At 44.5% G+C, this 16,672-nt stretch overlaps 1 protein-coding gene across 1 annotated transcript in view; it reads right to left on the bottom strand.

Moving 5' to 3' along the window:
• Positions 1 to 7,881, bottom strand: part of DZIP1 (DAZ interacting zinc finger protein 1) — a gene marked incomplete at its 5' end in the record, with an annotated part of 36,181 nt that extends 28,300 nt beyond the window's left edge. The window contains 3 exons of the mRNA XM_083855232.1: positions 716 to 840; positions 2,344 to 2,428; positions 7,042 to 7,881. Of these exons, the coding sequence (XP_083711358.1) occupies positions 716 to 840; positions 2,344 to 2,428; positions 7,042 to 7,881 (1,050 nt within the window). The remainder of the gene's footprint in view (positions 1 to 715; positions 841 to 2,343; positions 2,429 to 7,041) is intronic.
• Between the last annotated feature and the right edge of the window lie 8,791 nt (positions 7,882 to 16,672).

The raw sequence follows: 16,672 nt of genomic DNA, 5'->3' as shown, positions 1-16,672 counted from the left end.
TGAAAGCTTCTTGTTGTGTAACACTGGAGAGTGTAGCTTCGGGTCATTTCAGGTAGTCCCCTTGCAGCTAAGAGTCTCAGCTAAGACAAGTGACTTCAAAAGAGGCCCCTAAGGCACCAAAAAATCTACTTTGCATTGTTACGGATACTCCGAGTTCCACCTCATAAACAAAACAATGATTTGAGGGCAGGAGAAATAAATGATAGATGTACTTCTCAAAAGCTAGGCACAGAATGAATGAGTAGAATTCCTTTGACATGTCCACATAGAGCTAAGACCCATTGTTCTGACACTGCCTGCACTCCCAAGTGAAACTCTACCAGCTTTTGATATGGCCATTCCGTACTTTCGAAAATGGAAGCTGAACACTTCCAAGAAAGGAGGAACAAAAGGACTGAAGAAAGAGAAGTCTGAAGCTGAGTCAGGGAAAAAAAAAAACCACTCCATGTTTTACAGAAGACCAGGAATTCCTCTGAAAACAAGGAAGAAGATCATCATCCATCACAGACTACCAGGTTGGAAGGGATTATCCTCCAGGATAATCTGGTCCGGGCTTTCTTGACAACAGCACAAACTAGACAAGGTGGCCCAGGACCTCTCCAGCTGAATCTTGAAAGTGTTCAACATCGGGAAATCCAGTACTTCTCTGGGTTGAGTGAACACAGTTCAAAGTGCTAATTCTTCTGAGACATTCACATTACTTAGTACATATTACCTTAGACAACCTGGCCAAATTAGCCTGCTGTTCAAACTCTAACTGGGACTTGGTGAACTGCAACTGCTCCTTCAGTTTTTCAATCTCATCCTGCAATTTTTCTACATTTCCTTTCCTCTTCTGTTCTGTTTGAAAGAAACACAGATTTTAAAAAGTTTTGCTGCAATTTCTGGAACTGTAATACTTACTGCAAAGATATTTCTAGTGTTTCAGAACACCTTCACAAAGCGTGACTTTCTTAGACCATCTCCCCTCCCACTACCATGATGCTCCATAGATGCTTTTAAATACATATATTCTCTAGACTGCTAACTTACCCTCAAATACTTGTACCATTGACATGTGAAATAATTTATGAACTATTTACATGAAAAAGTATTCTACAACCTAATTTCAAAGGAATCCAAGCAACACAGGTTCACAAAAAGGATGTGTGAAGGTGAACCTCTGTTATTCAGTCTCTTAGGTTAAGCTTATTCTAAATAACTTTTGTAAGGAGTCCACTTGGAATACAACAAATTATTTATGTGGAAAGAATTGGGGGAATATCAAACAAAAAATGTTAAAATATGAAAAAAAATTACAACAATCTTTAGTGGAGAAACATTTCATCAATTTGCTAAGGATTTACTTGCCCATCATCTGGGAATCTGAATATTATTTCAGAAATAACTACATGGGATATTTTCCCCATAAAGCCATTTCCCCATAAAGGCTAATCCTTTTATTCAATTACTCCAACTGTTTCTGCAGCATCATGCACTATTATTTTTATCAAGTGTAAGGTGCATAAGAGCTTCTTTCTTCTTCCAATATATTCAGATTTCTTCAGCTGCTTATTCAGACCCCTCTCACTCTTGCTGCTGTTTCATTTGCCTGACAAGCTACAGTTCAGACCTCTAAATTAGATTCTTCCCACTTTTTCTCCTCCCAAATGCTTTTTTTCTAACTTGTTTCTAATCACTGTTACTTGTCAATTCTTGTTAGTCCTTACCAATAAATCATAAACATGCAGCCTAGCAGAAAGGAGAGAAATTAGATATAAATGAAAGAAACTTTGAGAACATTGTTTTTCAAACTAAACATTTTTTAGTGAAGTGAAAAAAGTATGCAAGTTAGTGGTAAAGCAACCTTGAGTATCACAGATAGATGAAGTTAGACTGTTCTTAACAGTTTATCTTTCTATTTCTCTATTAATAATTATTATATATTATATATTTATAGATTATATGATATGATGATACGATATTTTTATAAAAATTATTTTCCTTAGTGCAGCCTGTTCATTTTACCCATGCATTCATAACATACATGCCTAAAGAAAAACTCCTCTGAACTGCGCCACTGGCTGAAGTATTCAACAGAAATGCTAGTTTGAAACGATGCTGTGCAAAGATGATACACAGGTTTTTGTTGACTATTTTCCAGAGATTGAAACATATGTTGCACAATACACTGTATCAGTCAGTGGTATCTGCATTCACACAAACTGGGATCTGCCACCAAAAAATGAAAAGTAAAAACTTTTCTTCAAAGTTACACAAAACCATGGACTGCACATCCTCACTATATTTACACTTTTCTAAACTACCTCTCTCAATTTTTTTGAAAACATTAAAGGTACATACCAATCTCAGACTCTCCTGAGTGACGCCTTTGAATGTGACTTTGTAAAAAGGAATAGGTCATAAAAGCCTTTTCACAAAATGGACACTACAAAAATAAAGCAACAAAACAGTTAAAATCTCATTAGTAACATCTCTTTGGTAAATACAGTGGTTAAGGTTTTCAACAGGTTATTTATTACATTTTGTTCATAAGTGAAAAAAGAAGGTAACTTTAACAAATTCTATCTCATGAGATCAAGTACAAAATTTTTCATGGTACCCAATTTCTGTAAAGTCATTAGTATATTAATGCTATCAAAAGTTTCAGAGTGATGGTAACAAGCAAGAATCTGATTGTGTTAGGCACTGTACAAACTGAACAGAATAGGCTCTGGCCAAGCAAATTCAAATTCAGATATGAATCCCAGACAAGGATTCATATATGTAGGTAGAGAACTAAAAGGAAAAGGCATGACAACCATCTTCAGCAAAATACACAGACTCAGCCACCTAGCAGCTCAGGTGTTCTTAAGATGAATCTAACACCACAAAGTAGGGCACCACACAGCTGGAAAAAACAATAAAAATGGGTTTGAGTATATGAGTTGTAGGATGGCAATACTCAGAGGACATGTAAAATACTCAGACATTTCAACCAAGATAAAGTAACAGTACACAATCTTGTAAGAAAAGATATGTAGCTACATTAGAATGCTACCTAGAATCCTTCTGAAGCACAAAATTATTTCAATTACTGTTTCTATAATTTACCTATGAGTTTTGAATATAAATTGAAGTCAAATTTGGATCCTGCCCTTTTTGAAATATCCTTTTTGTTCACCTTCAAACTACATTCTACAAATGTTCAGAATATGTTAAAAATAGATAGGTAGTACAAGAACAGAAGCTACATCTACAAACTCTGTAACATACTTTAAGACTATGCATGAGGGTCCCTAATCACTTTAGGGTCATTAATTACCTCTATCTCATACTTTTCTTCAAATAAATACATTTTAACAAACCACAGACATTCAAAAAAAGTAATTTTCACTTATCAGTGTGATGTGACAGTAAGAAACCAGCTTAATGGGTTCAAGATCTTGTCACCATAATCATTGCCACAAGAAGGATCTGGGGAACTACAGGCCTGTCAGCCTGACCTCGGTGCCTGGCAATGCTCTGGAATGGATCATCTTCAGTGTGATCACATACAGGACAAGCAAGCAATGAGACCCAGCCAGCAAGGGTGTAGGAAAGGCAGGTCCTGCCTGACTAACCTGACCCTTTTATTACCAGGTGACCTGCCTAGTGGGTGAGGGAAAGGCTGTGGATATTGCCAACCTGGACTTCAGTAAAGTCTTCAACACCATCTACCACAGCATTCTCCCGGAAAAGCTGGCAGCCCATGCCTTAGAGAGATACACTCTTCTCTGGGTTAAGAACTGTCTGGATGAACAGGCCCAGACATAGTAGTGGTGCTGCATCCAGTTGGCATCTGGTCACTAGTCATGTCCCTAGGGATCAGAGTTGGGGAGAGCCCAGTTTAATACATTTATTGATGATTTGGATGAGGGGGTTGAGTGCACCCTCAGTAAATTTGCAGACAACACCAACTGAACAAGAATGTTGATCTGATGGAAGTGTAGGAAGGCTCTGCAGAAGGATCTGGGTAAGATGGATTGACGGGCAGAGGCCAACTTTATGAGGTACAGCAAGACCAAGCACCAGGTCCTTCACTTCAGCCACAAAACCCCTTACAGCATTAGAGGCTTGGGGCAGTCTCTATAAAGCTGCTCAGTGGAAAAGGACCAGGGGGTGTTAGTCAACAGCCAGTGTGCCCAAGTGGCCAAGAAGGCTGGTGCCATCCTGGCTTGTATCAGCAGTACAGTGGCCAGCAGGACCAGAGCACTGATTGTGCCTCTATACTCAGCCTTGGTGAGGCCATTCCTCAAATCCTGTGTCCAGTTCCAGGTCCCTCACTACGAGAAGGACATTGAGGTGCTGGACCTTGTCTAGAGAAGGGCAATGGAGCTGGTGAAAGGTCTGGAGGGTAAGACCTTCAAGGATCAGCTGAGGCAGCTGGGGGTGTTTAGCCTGCAGAAAAGGTCTCAGAGGAGACCTTATCATGCTTCACAACTGCCTGAAAGGAGAGTGTAATTACACAGGGGTCAGCCTCTTCTCCCAGGCAACAAATGACAGGATAAGAGGACTCAGCCTCAAGCTGTGACAGGGAAGGTTCAGGTTGGACATCAGAAGGAATTTCTTCATTAAAAGAGTGGTTAAACATTGGCACAGACTGCCAAGGGAGGTGGTGGAATCACCATCCCTGGAGGTGTTCAAGAAATAAATGAACACTGAACTTACTGCCAAGTTGACAAGATGTTGATCAGTCAAAGGTTGGAATTGATGATTTCAGAGGTCTTTTCCAAGCTAAATGATTCTGTGATTATGTGAAATTCTCAGATTTCATATTACATTTAAAATGCTGCCACTGGTAGTCGGGTATCCTATAAAATACACTTTTCAGCAAACACTAAAGCCATGAATAATTAAGACAAATTTTGTTGAGCAAATGCAAGACCTAGTATAAAATCAAAATAAAGTGATATAGTATGGCAGCAAAGCATTACTGCCAACCAAGAGGGAGCTTACAGTGTAACAGATTGCACATGGTTTACGGAATTAAATTGTCTGTGAAATAATGTTATCCATTCAAGCACAAACTTCATGTCAGTTTGACTTGCTGGTAGTGAAAGAAAGCTCTTACTGCAGGAGACAGTATTAACACAGGGAATATCTGGGTTTTGAAATATGCAACACTTTTCTTGCAACTGCTTTGTTAACCACAGTGTTAACCACAACATGCACTTTATGCCTACATTGTACATGAAAATGTAAGATTTCTGAACAAAGCATCAAAAAAGTGAAAAATAATTTTTAAAATTAAATTTGTGTTACTCACATGAAGTTAATGACCAACAAGTCTTAAATTTATGACTTGTAGGTACCAGTGCCATTTTATAGTAGCATTTTATGATTAAACTTATATTAGTGTTGGATTAAAGGCATTACATCTGAATTCTAAAACGTTTACATTAGCTGTAAAATGCACCTCTGCTAAAAAGAGGTTTATTTGTTAACAAGTAACAGGCTTACTTGCAAAACATCCAAGACTTTGAGGGGATGGAATCTGAACTACCGTCTCAGGAGCACCAGTAAAGCCCTATTATCTGGCAATGCAGATCATGGCACAGATAAATATCACACAGCTGTTGTTTACTGATCACAATGCTACCCTGCATTTCCAAATGCTGGGAAGAGTTTAATTTATCTCTGGCATTCAAACTTAGAATCCTGAAAACACTGTAGGAACTTGAGGTATTGTTCAACATCATTCTCTGAACTAATTTTTTCTCCTGTGAACTGAAATGACTTCTAGAGAAAAGAAATTACTAACAGAGAAGAAAGAAAGGGGGGAGATCAGAAGTTTACTTTATATGAAATCAAATTACAAGTAGGAAATAGATTTCCATCTCTGTTTTACTGCAAATGCCATTGAACAGATTCGCAATGAGACAAGTTCACTACCGTGTTTTTCAGCTTACACTACAAATATTTCAAGAAAACTTGGGAATATTTGGCAATCACAGTATGAGAATTATTTAAGTTTACACATAAAATGACACATGCAATCAGTTTTCTTTTGCAACACAGGACAAACTTCTTTGTGAGTTGCATAAAGGTTTTTTTTAAAATAATACCATATCAGCAGTGTCTCCTTTAGACTAACACTTGAATACATGAACCTTGCCTCATGTATGGTTCTACTCTTGGGGCATAAGGTACCTTTTCCCTTACAGAAACACTTCAGCCAACTTAGCTGATATCTTAAATATTGAACTTTGCCTGTAACTTTAAACACAGAAACCTAGCCTGAAATCATGTAGTCTGTGTCCAGTGTATCCTTTAGACTTCAGATTACATTGGAAGCTGAAATTTGGATTTCTGAAACCTGAAAATGCTGACACTGAAAAATACCTAAATCAAACTACCACACCATTGTAGTGAGACAAAAAAAACCCTCCCAATAAAAACAGAGTGCCATGACACTGTCAGTCAGAACAGCTATGTCCTAAGGTTCTTAAGGAAGACCCTTTAAGAACAGATTGTTGAAGAATCAGAACTGAGCTAACTCACTGAAGCTCTTTACCATCCTGCATGAGTCACCTCTTAGTCACATACACAAGCAGAAACTTTGTGCCTGGAGAGCATCAGTGCAGGACAGTGACTCCTCACAGACAGTACATCACTGCTCAGCATCAGTTCTGCTGCATTTCCCCTGTGTATTTTCTGACCACGCAGTTGACAGACAAGGAAAGACAGCAACACAACAAAGTAGTAAACGTTTATCAGAGGGTTTGCGTGTGTGTGTATCTGACATTTCAGATGCATCTAAAGTAAATCCAAGAGCACCTGTTAGTAAAAACAGCATTTGTTAGAGATGATGTAGCACTCTCCCAAGAGTCTCTGAAACACAGTAGGAAAACAAGTGCCAGCAATGCACTTGCTTTTGCAAGGTCACTGGTCCTTGCAGTTCCAGCCTTTCACCCAGCAAGCAACTGCACCCCGGCAGAGTGGGGCTGCTCTGCTGCCCATCCCAGCAGGCCCAGAGCTGGCAAGGTGTGGGGACCAGGCCACCAGCCCCTCTCCTCTCACCTGGTGGTAGTTGGCTCGTGCCTCCAGCATCATCTGCTGGGTGCTGATCATCTTCTTCCTCCGCCGGCACTCCTCCTTGAGCCCCTGGATCTCCTGCAAGCGCTGGGCCACCTCCTTGCCCAGCTGGTCACGCTGGCTCTGTGTCTCTCTCAGGGCCTCCTCCAGGCTGCCGAGCTGGGCGCTGAGGTACTCCTGGGAGTGCAGCAGGTACTCGGTGGAGAGCTGTGCCATGCGCAGCAGCTTCAGCAGCAGCGGGTCGGCGGGGCCCTGGCAGTGCGGGCAGCGCTCTCGCTCGGCGCTGCAGAAGGTGACATGCTCCAGGTGCGCCTGCAGGGCCGCCACGTCCCCCTCCCGCGACACCCGGTCCACGTCCACGGTGCTCAGCCGCCGCCAGTCCGGGTTCTCGTGCCGCCCGCGGAACTGGAAGGCGGGATAGGCCGCGGGCGCCGCGCCGGGCCCGGCCGCCGGCGGGTGGTAGGTGCGCTGGGAGAAGGGCTGCGGGGAGAGACACGGTTCGGCCCGGCCCGGCACCCCCTGCCCGCCGCCCGCCCGCCCGGCCCGGCGCTCACCATGTCCGGGCTCGTCCCTGCGGCTCCGCTCGGCGCCGGCGTCCTCCGCGTCGCTATAGCAGCCCCGGCCTGGCGGGGGAGGCGGCGGTGACGCCGGGCTGCACCGCCTCCGCCCGCCCCGCGACCCCCCGGCCCCGCGCTCCGCACAAATCCCGTCCTCCTCCCTCCCTCCTCCCGGCATCCTCCTCCCGCGGCGCCTCCGCAGCTCCTGGCAGCGCCGCGCTAAGGGGCTTTCCTCTCCCGCGGGTCCCGCTGCCCGCACGCAGCGCATCCTTTACCATCCCCACACTGATGCTGCTCGCATCAGCAAACGCATCCTCGGCTCCGCTCTTATGCACCCTTAACACAGCTACACAGCGTTCGCTTTTTCTCTCCACAATCCCTTCTCTTCTTTGAAGCCTGTACATGCCACCCTGCTCGCACGTTCACTGCATCAACCTTTCTCCCCATTCTGTGCCTCCTCCCTGCTGCTCCTGTCTCAAACCTCAAACTTTCCTCACTCCGCCATGACTTACACTCCTCCTCCACCCCTGTGCTGTCCCGTGCCCTTCTCCAGCCTTGCCTACTCAACTTTCTTCCAGATGTGACAACACCTGTTAGCTCCCCACCATCACCATCCATACATATGTCGTTTCTCTGTACATCCTCACGCTGCTGCACTCTCATGTGCCTCAGCTGGTAGCTCTGTGCAATCTCTCCAGTGCAGCTCCATACCCCTCCCAATGCCCACACACCGACCTCCTGCCGGGTGCTTTCAAACACCTTCCTCACCTTCACACAGTCACACATTTTGCATGCTGCTTCCACAGGCTCTCCTCACTCATCAAATCAACACACCTCTGCCTGGTATCATCAGCACACACCAGACCCACTCCTGCAGCCATACAACCCTACAACTTCACCACTTCTGTTGTTCCTGTCTCATTTTACTGATCCCAAACACTTCAGCCCCATGTAGCGCCTCATGGCTTACGTACACCACATACTTTACCATCCATGCCCAAATACTTTTCTTCAACACAGCCAACAACTTCTCCTATATCCCTGTCTCACCTCAATTCCCAGTGCTCCCCAGTTCAGTGTTTCCCTTGCTCCTGCTCAGTTGCTTCAAACACTGTTTCTAAGCAGCAGCATCTTTCTCCTCCATCATATAAAATTACCCTACTCCTTCATTCATCCTTACCACTCTTCCCCAATAACCTGCCCTTCCTGTTATCATTCCTTAATATTTCTAGTTATGTCTGCCTTACTGCCATGTTCCACACTTATACCTCCCTAACTTTTCAGTCCCTTCCACACGTATTTCAGTTTCTCATCCTTTTGGTCATTCCTAGATACGTCCCTCTCCAAGAACAGTCACACAATATATATCTGGTCATACACTCCATTCCATAGGTTCCTCTACATCGTGCATTATAGACTCACAGAGATGTTCTCAAGGGACCTCTGGTGATCATCGTCCAGTCCAAATTTCTGCTGCGCACTAGTTCATATCACCTGTGGCATTTAAGATGAACAGACAGTCCATGAACTCCCCATACAACCTGTTGCATGTCTGTGCTTTCCTCCTGATAAAAACATTTTTCGTAATATCTCACTGAGTATAAGGTTAATGGTTTGAATATTTTTGCGACAATTGTTCAAATAACTGTAGGTCACTACTAGAGTGCCCCTTTGCCTTCTCTTCACCACACTAAACAAGCCCAGCTCCCTCAACTTCTTCTCATAGATCATGTAGATCCTAACCATGTTGTTAGGCCTCCTCTGTCCCCCTTCAGCTCCTCCACATAGGGCATACTCCCCCTTAGTTCATACTCTCCCTCCATTTGCCTCCTAGGAACTTGTAATGAACCTCATCTCTCATCTGCACTTTTAACATCACCATCTCCAGTAGAAACAGTAATATGTCTACCAGTAATCACAATATAGAACTACTTCCACAAAAATACCATCAATGTTGCTACGTGCACCAACACGAGCGCCCTCACAAATGACAAGCTCTTAGTTTTATGTATATTTCTATGTTGGTTGTTGCTTTTTGGACTTTGTACCTTAAGCCTACTGGTCACACTTATACCCAAGGTTCAGTTCCATTTAGATTCTTCCATCACTTACCACACCACTTGTTTTTAATTTAGAAAGATACTGCGCAATGTTAGCAACATTGCAGTCTTCTCCCGCAAGGATGACATTTTTGAAACCTCCTTTTCCACAAGCAGAGTCTCCAGCAAACCTTCAAAGAAATCTAACATTTTTGATATATATCAAATATAGATCTGCCTTGTTTACCATGGAACTCTGCACTGCTTTGAGTCATGAAATAAGAAAAAAACTGTCTAATCTTCTTCAGAGCTATTTCTAATATAACAGGCTCACTTCCAATATAGTATATAAATACACTTATATTTGTAAGCAGCTAGATCTTTTAAAACACTCAAGTACTGGCTACTGTCCAAAATGTTCATGCCTCAGAGTCTTTAAAACACCTTGAACAACAGGTATTTGAATATTTTTTCTAATCAAAGGAATTGTTAAGTTACACATAATGAAATCTAACTCCCAAAGATCTAAGCCTAATATATGCTCCATTTATTTGACATAGGAGAAATTTCTTTACATAAAAGAACATGTGAGTTTTGAAAGCTACCACTTTGTGTGTCAAGCAGAAGGAGCCTGAAAAAGCACACATTAAATAAGGGCCTTTCACTGACAGATGCATGGGTTTAATTATAGAAAAATAACCAAATATCATTTAAAGCCAGCAAAGTAAACCATGCCTGAGGGTAGTTTATTCTCCTCAATCAATGTATTTAGCCAGGAATATCCATACAGACTTGTATGCTGCTCCCCCGAAACCTGCTTTAACTGAACGTGACCTTGCAGAGGCACATCAACTCTGCATTATATAATGGTCATGGTTGGAAGGCACCTCAAAGACCATCTAGTTCCAACCAGCTCCCACGGGCAGGGACACCTAGACCAGGTCCCTCAGAGCCCCATCCAGCTGGCCTTGAACACTGCCAGGGATGGGAGGGGCACCACCAACTTGAGAAGATGCACAAGCTGTTCAAGCATCTCAACAGAGACAAAAAGTGCGGAGGGACGGAGGCGGCCCTTTTCGATCTATTTTCCCTTTCTTTCTGCTGGATTTACTCTATTCTGGGAGCCGTGCCATGAGGAATTTAGGGTCATCACCGAGCCCCCTCGGCCAGGGGCGGCACCGCCTGCTCCCCGGCCCCGCTCCCCTCCGGGACGGGCGGCCCAGGCCCGGACCCGGCGCTCCGGGAGGCGGCCGGGCACGGCAGGGCCTGCGGGAGGCCCTGAGCCGGCTCCATCCGCCTGCCAAAACCTCCGGCTCCGCTTCGGAGCGCGGCCGCCTCGCCGCTCCCTCCCGCTGTCCCGGGAGAGAGGCCCCGCCGGGCTCTGCCTCCCGCCGCCCTCCCGCTCCCGGGTCCGGGGAGAAGGGGAGACCCCGCGCTCACCTCGGGCCGCAGCTCCCGGGTCCCGGCGGGCGCCGCGGGGCGCGGAGGGGCGGCGGGGCTGCGGCCGCTCCCGCCCGGCCGTTACCGGCCCCCAGCCCCGCCGGGCCCGTCCCGCGACGCCCCGAGACCGCGGGGGGGGGGGGGGCTCTGGAGGGGCGGCGGGCGAGGGCTCCCCTGCTCCTTAAAACCCGCCCGGCAGATACTGATGCGCAGGCGGGATGTCCTTTGTCTTGGTCCGGTCCCGAGCCTCTCCGACCGAGAGGGAGTCTTCTCTCCCTTTTTGTAAAATGCAAGGGAAGTTACAACAAGCTTTGGAAAGGCCGCCTGTGGAAATTCAAGGCACGTTTTGCCACGCAGTCGCCGAACACGACACGTTTAAACCTGTGGAGCAGCGAACTTCTTAGCGGGATGGGGAGTCCCCGCCGGCGCGGGGCGGGCGGCGCGGCAGGGCAGCGGCGGGGCGGGGGCTGCGGGAGCCCGCCTGCCCACCCAAATGCGTGGGGGTTTGGGGGCTGCAGGAGCCCGCCTGCCCACCCAAATGCATGGGGGTTTGGGGGCTGCGGGAGCCCGCCTGCCCACCCAAATGCGGGAGGGTTTGGGGGCTGCAGCAGCCCGCCTGCCCACCCAAATGCGGGAGGGTTTGGGGGCTGCAGCAGCCCGCCTGCCCACCCAAACGCATGGGGGGCTCTTGAGGAGCTGCAGGATCCCATCTGCCCGCCCAGTTGAAGCGGGATCTGCAGCACCCTACCTGCCCACCGAGTTGGAAAGGGGTTTTTTTTGCTGCAGAGGCCCGCCTGGCTGCCGAGCTGGAGGGAAGCCCGAGGGACCGAGAGCCTAGTGATAATCTCCAACGAGAGAAGGTGTGGATCTTTCATGAGAGTTTCCTGACGTGTGCAGGAAAACACCATGTTCCAGTACAAGAATAAGGCCGGGAGTATGCCTTCCTGCAGGTATCTTAAACGAAGTAATGTCAGGTGAAGTTGTTATTTTCAATGAAAATATGTATTGCACTATGCAGATAGAATCATTCCAACAGCTACAGATTACATCAGATCTTTCTGGTTTTATTCCTCTTGCCTGTAAGGGTTTTGAATTGTGTTTTTCCATTATAAATGCTGTACAGCCTTTGTGGCCACAAGGAAAATTTCAAACAATTTGTATTTCATATAAATTATGCTGGCAAATTCAGTGATGGAGGTAATCATTAGACATTTACAACACTCAATCTTCATTTAGGAATTCCATTTGGCTTGGGATACACCACTGTGTTTTCCAAAGTATGCAGACTTACTGAGACATCAACTTACTTTACAGAACCATGTAATTCTGTTGCAACAGTGTAGATGTGGGCACATACGCTGTGAACACCAGCTTTAGGAAAAAAAGATTCAGGTGCTTCAGTTTTTGATGCTCCAAGGGTACCTCAGCATGCTCCAGTCACTAATGGGTGTTCAATCCAGAGGATCAGGCTAGTCTGAATGAAAACCTGAACATATATTAAATGTGGACATCCAGTCCTCAGTACTAGTGACTTTTGCTTCTGCAGATCTGCATCTGTTGGGCTACTAAAGCAAGGCAGTGCCAGAGGAAGATGCTTTACGAAGGTTTTAGTGTGGTAAACCTTAATTAAGAGAGGACTTTGAAAACCTGCAGTGTGACTGTCACAGCCTCAATGGGTCAGGCCTAGAGGCAAATATGCAATACAAGTTGATGAGCATTTTATGTGAATGGTTGGAGCACTCAGAGAGCAAGATGCACAAGTGCAGTCCCTTGGGTGCCCAAGATATTTTATACCCCATGCCCTTAGAATGCCCTAATGGCAACACCATGGTCTGTTCAGCATGCCTTCTAAGGATCTCTCTTGCTATGAAAGTGGCTTTTATATTAAAGTAAATGATAACTGTGTGAGAAAATGCTGGAAATGGTCTTCAGGTGATGAGTGGAGTGGTATATGAAGTGTGCAGAAATGTGGATTTTGGTTGCTTATTCTAGTATCTGTTTAATATAAAATACACAAGCAGGCATTGGATGAGAGCTAGAACCAAGATTTTATGCTGAAGGGGTGGCTCTCACCCTGTCATTCTTTCACTCTTAATTTGTTCCAGAGTTTGATTAATCTTTAATTACTAGCTGTAAGTGGTACAGCCTCACTTGGCAAGGGTGGGTATTCTTTAACCCACATTAGGGCCAAGTTCTACCCTTATATACCTTTGTGAAGAAAGTACTGTCCTAAAACAGGTGTGGATTTACTAGGAGAGGACCAAGAGCATTTGCAAGGTATTTGTGAGGCTCACAGAGGGTACCTGCAACAGGAGAACACAAAAATACGATGACATCCTGGCAATGGCTATTTGGGAAATGTCCTGGGTAACAGGGATACTGGGCACTGAGGGAGGCTGGGCAGGGGCACCCAGGCCTGGCAGTGCTCTCAGAGCACTGATGCAATGCATTAAGTGAAAATGTTATTGGTATATTTTGCGGTATGGAGGAGGACTACACCTGTGGTACAAGATGTTTTAATTTGAGAGGGCAGTGGAAAAAGTGTCTTGGAACAGAGAAATAGACTTTTCATTAACCTCTCTCCTGCAGTGCTCTCAGAGTGACGCATACAAGTAATTATTAACTCTGGTGGAAAGTTGACTTCACCAGAACGGTGCAGGTATAATAATGAGTCTAGCCAGATTCTTAGTTTATTTAATCTTTTCCTTCCTGGCAGTTCCCACCACGGCACAGTTTTCAATTTCCAAGTGAGTGGCTGTGTGGTGCTTAGTTGCTGGCTGGGGTTAAACCATGACAAATACCTATAACACTTCCATTTGTTTAAACTTTCCATCACTCAGTTTACCTGAGAAAATAGCTTATGTATTTTTATCACTGGAAAACAAAATATTTAAAAGAAAGGTAGAATGAACCACTCTCCTGACCCTTTTGTGTCACCTCCTCCATTCCAACAAATGCCACCAGCCACAATTAAGCAGTTTGAATAGGCACTGCTCTGTGTAGTTTAATAAATTTTATTTTTGAGTTTGAGTGCTTCAGACTCTTTTAAAATTAATTTTTTAAATCTTAAAATAAAACAGTTTCTCTTAAAAGTTTCTCTTCATGTAACATGTCTAGCTGGATTTTACTGAGATGGCCAGTTCATTTATCTTCCTTTCTTCCAAACTCGGAAGGAATTTAACTTAACTATAGAGAAATGTCTGCAAAGACACTGAAACCATTGGTGCAATTGCAGCCATAGAAAGGTCACGCAAGCAAGTACTTGGATTTTAACACTTAACTACCATTTTTAATGATATGCGTTAGAGATTTTTTCTTTTTCTAACAACTACATCGCACTTTTTCACTGACATGGCTATAATATCCTCCAGTTGGGTGGGTAAGAGAGGATGCTAGATGGGATCACAGACCAATGGCTTACGTGAACTTGCAAAACTCTGTGTGAGGGGTGGCTTGAATGAATAATGTCTTGAGAGATGGAAACATCCACTTAGGAAGGAAGAGTATGGAGCTGTCTGCTAGAGCAGGCAGAGGTAAGGTTGCACACACTCTAAATTCTGGTTAAAGTGCTTGGAAGTGCAAGATTTGCTCGTTTGGTGTTTTGACAGACATAAAATAAGAACAAACCTTCAGTGATGGCACAGCACTTTGTCGATGATATTTTTCACAGTTTGTAAAATCAGAGACATTCAAAAGAAAGAAAATAACTTGCTGGTATCATAGCGGTTTGAAACTTGGAGTTGAGCTGAGAAAAACAAATGTAATTAACGATTGGTAAACCAAACCCAGTTTCAGAGAAATCAAAACTAGTTATGCAAATAGACTGAATTTCAGAAATTGCTTCAATCAAGAAACAGGAAGAGTTTATTAATGCTAACATTTTTCATATGTTTTCAAAATACTTTTTTAATATCAGAAAAAATAACATTATCTCAATATTTGAAGCATTTTTTTTTACTTTTAGAGTAGCATTTTAATTGAAACATATTTTATGCCCTAAAGATAAAATACTTGCTTTAATAAGAGCATATTTTCATAAATTAAATATTTTGCTTCCTTGCCCTAGACAAGACTGGACACTCACACTCCCTTTCAAGTTCAATAAAAAAGATCAGCTTTTCCAAGTGCAAGTTTAGAGCATGTAAATTAAGTTCTTGCGCTGAACTGTGGGTGGGAGGAGCCTTTCTCTTTCCATTTACTGTATAAAGGAATCCAGATAAAGGCATTTCCCCACAGTCCTCTCCTGTGAACAGCAATCCAAATGTGAAATTCCCAAAAGATGAGCCTACATAAAGAGAATCCCATGTTAAGCAGATGTACACTACTATTTCATTTAGCTCTGTCACAGCTAAGTTTCTGACAGGAATGTGCATAAGTGAGAATAAAAATGAGGTACAAGGACTGAAAGACTTTCTACAAGAACAGTCCTGAGAATCCTACCTCTGTGTTATCATCCTCTCACCTCCTCCTTTATTTTCATACTAGATTTTGCATGCAACAGAGCAGTCTGCTATATTGCTTCTAAATTCTTCCTGGATCAGGAAACTTTTGTTAGGGTGGTTTTGGAATTGAGATTATTAATGAAATTGTATCTATGAATTGTATCACCAAACATACCAGGATCCTCCACAGATAGAACTATCTCCACCAAATGTCACCTTATTCAGTCCACTGTCTCTGGAGCAATGAGTAGTTTCTAGAGTCATTCCTTGCTAATTGCCGCCCTCTGATGTTACTATATATTACCAGCAGCAACTCAGGAAAAATTCCTTAGCTTTCCATCTTTCCAGCACTTTGAACGTTAGCATAGACTGTCATCCACCCTTTCATGCCAGACTCAAGACTTCTGAAGGAACTTGTTTCTGAAACCACCCTAATTTTTATTAATCCCTTTGAAAACATTTTTACATCTCAGCTATATTGCTTTGCAGACCTTCACCAGCCAGGCAGGGGAGGTGGTGTGGCCTCAGCTCTAATAATGTGTGCAGTTTTGAGTGCAACAATATAGGAAAGACGTGAAGCTTTTAGAGGGTGTCCAAAGGAGGGCCATGAGGATGAAGGGCCTAGAGGGGAAGCCGTATGAGGAGTGGCTCAGGTCACTTGGTCTGTTCAGCCTGGAGGAGACTGAGGGGGGACCTCATTGCAGTCACAACTCCCTCATGAGGGAAGAGGAGGGACAGACACTGATCTCTTCTCTGTGGTGACCAGTGACAGGACTGAGGGAACAGCCTAAAGTTGTGTCAGGGGAGGTTTGGGCTGGATATGGGAGAAAAGGTTCTTCACCCAGAGGTTGGCTGGGCCCTGGCACAGCTCCCCGGGGCAGTGGTCACAGCACCGGCCTGAGAGAGCCCAAGGAGCTTTTGGAAAATGCTCTCAGGCACAGGGTGTGACTCTTGGGGATGCCCTGTGCAGGGCCGGGAGCTGGACTCAATGATCCTGAGGGGTCCCTTCTAACTCAGGAAATTCTGTGCTTCTGTGATAAGGCAAGACTGTGTTTCCAAATCCGATTTTCATTCTCTGTAATTCTCTGGGCAAGTTGTTTACCACTTCTGACTCTAGGGATGTCATGATGGGCAGGGC

Source organism: Zosterops lateralis (genome assembly GCF_965231275.1).
Source record: "Zosterops lateralis genome assembly, chromosome: 2".
In the NCBI taxonomy this organism is placed as follows: Eukaryota; Metazoa; Chordata; class Aves; order Passeriformes; family Zosteropidae; genus Zosterops; species Zosterops lateralis.
This window is presented reverse-complemented; position numbering and strand designations above follow the sequence as displayed.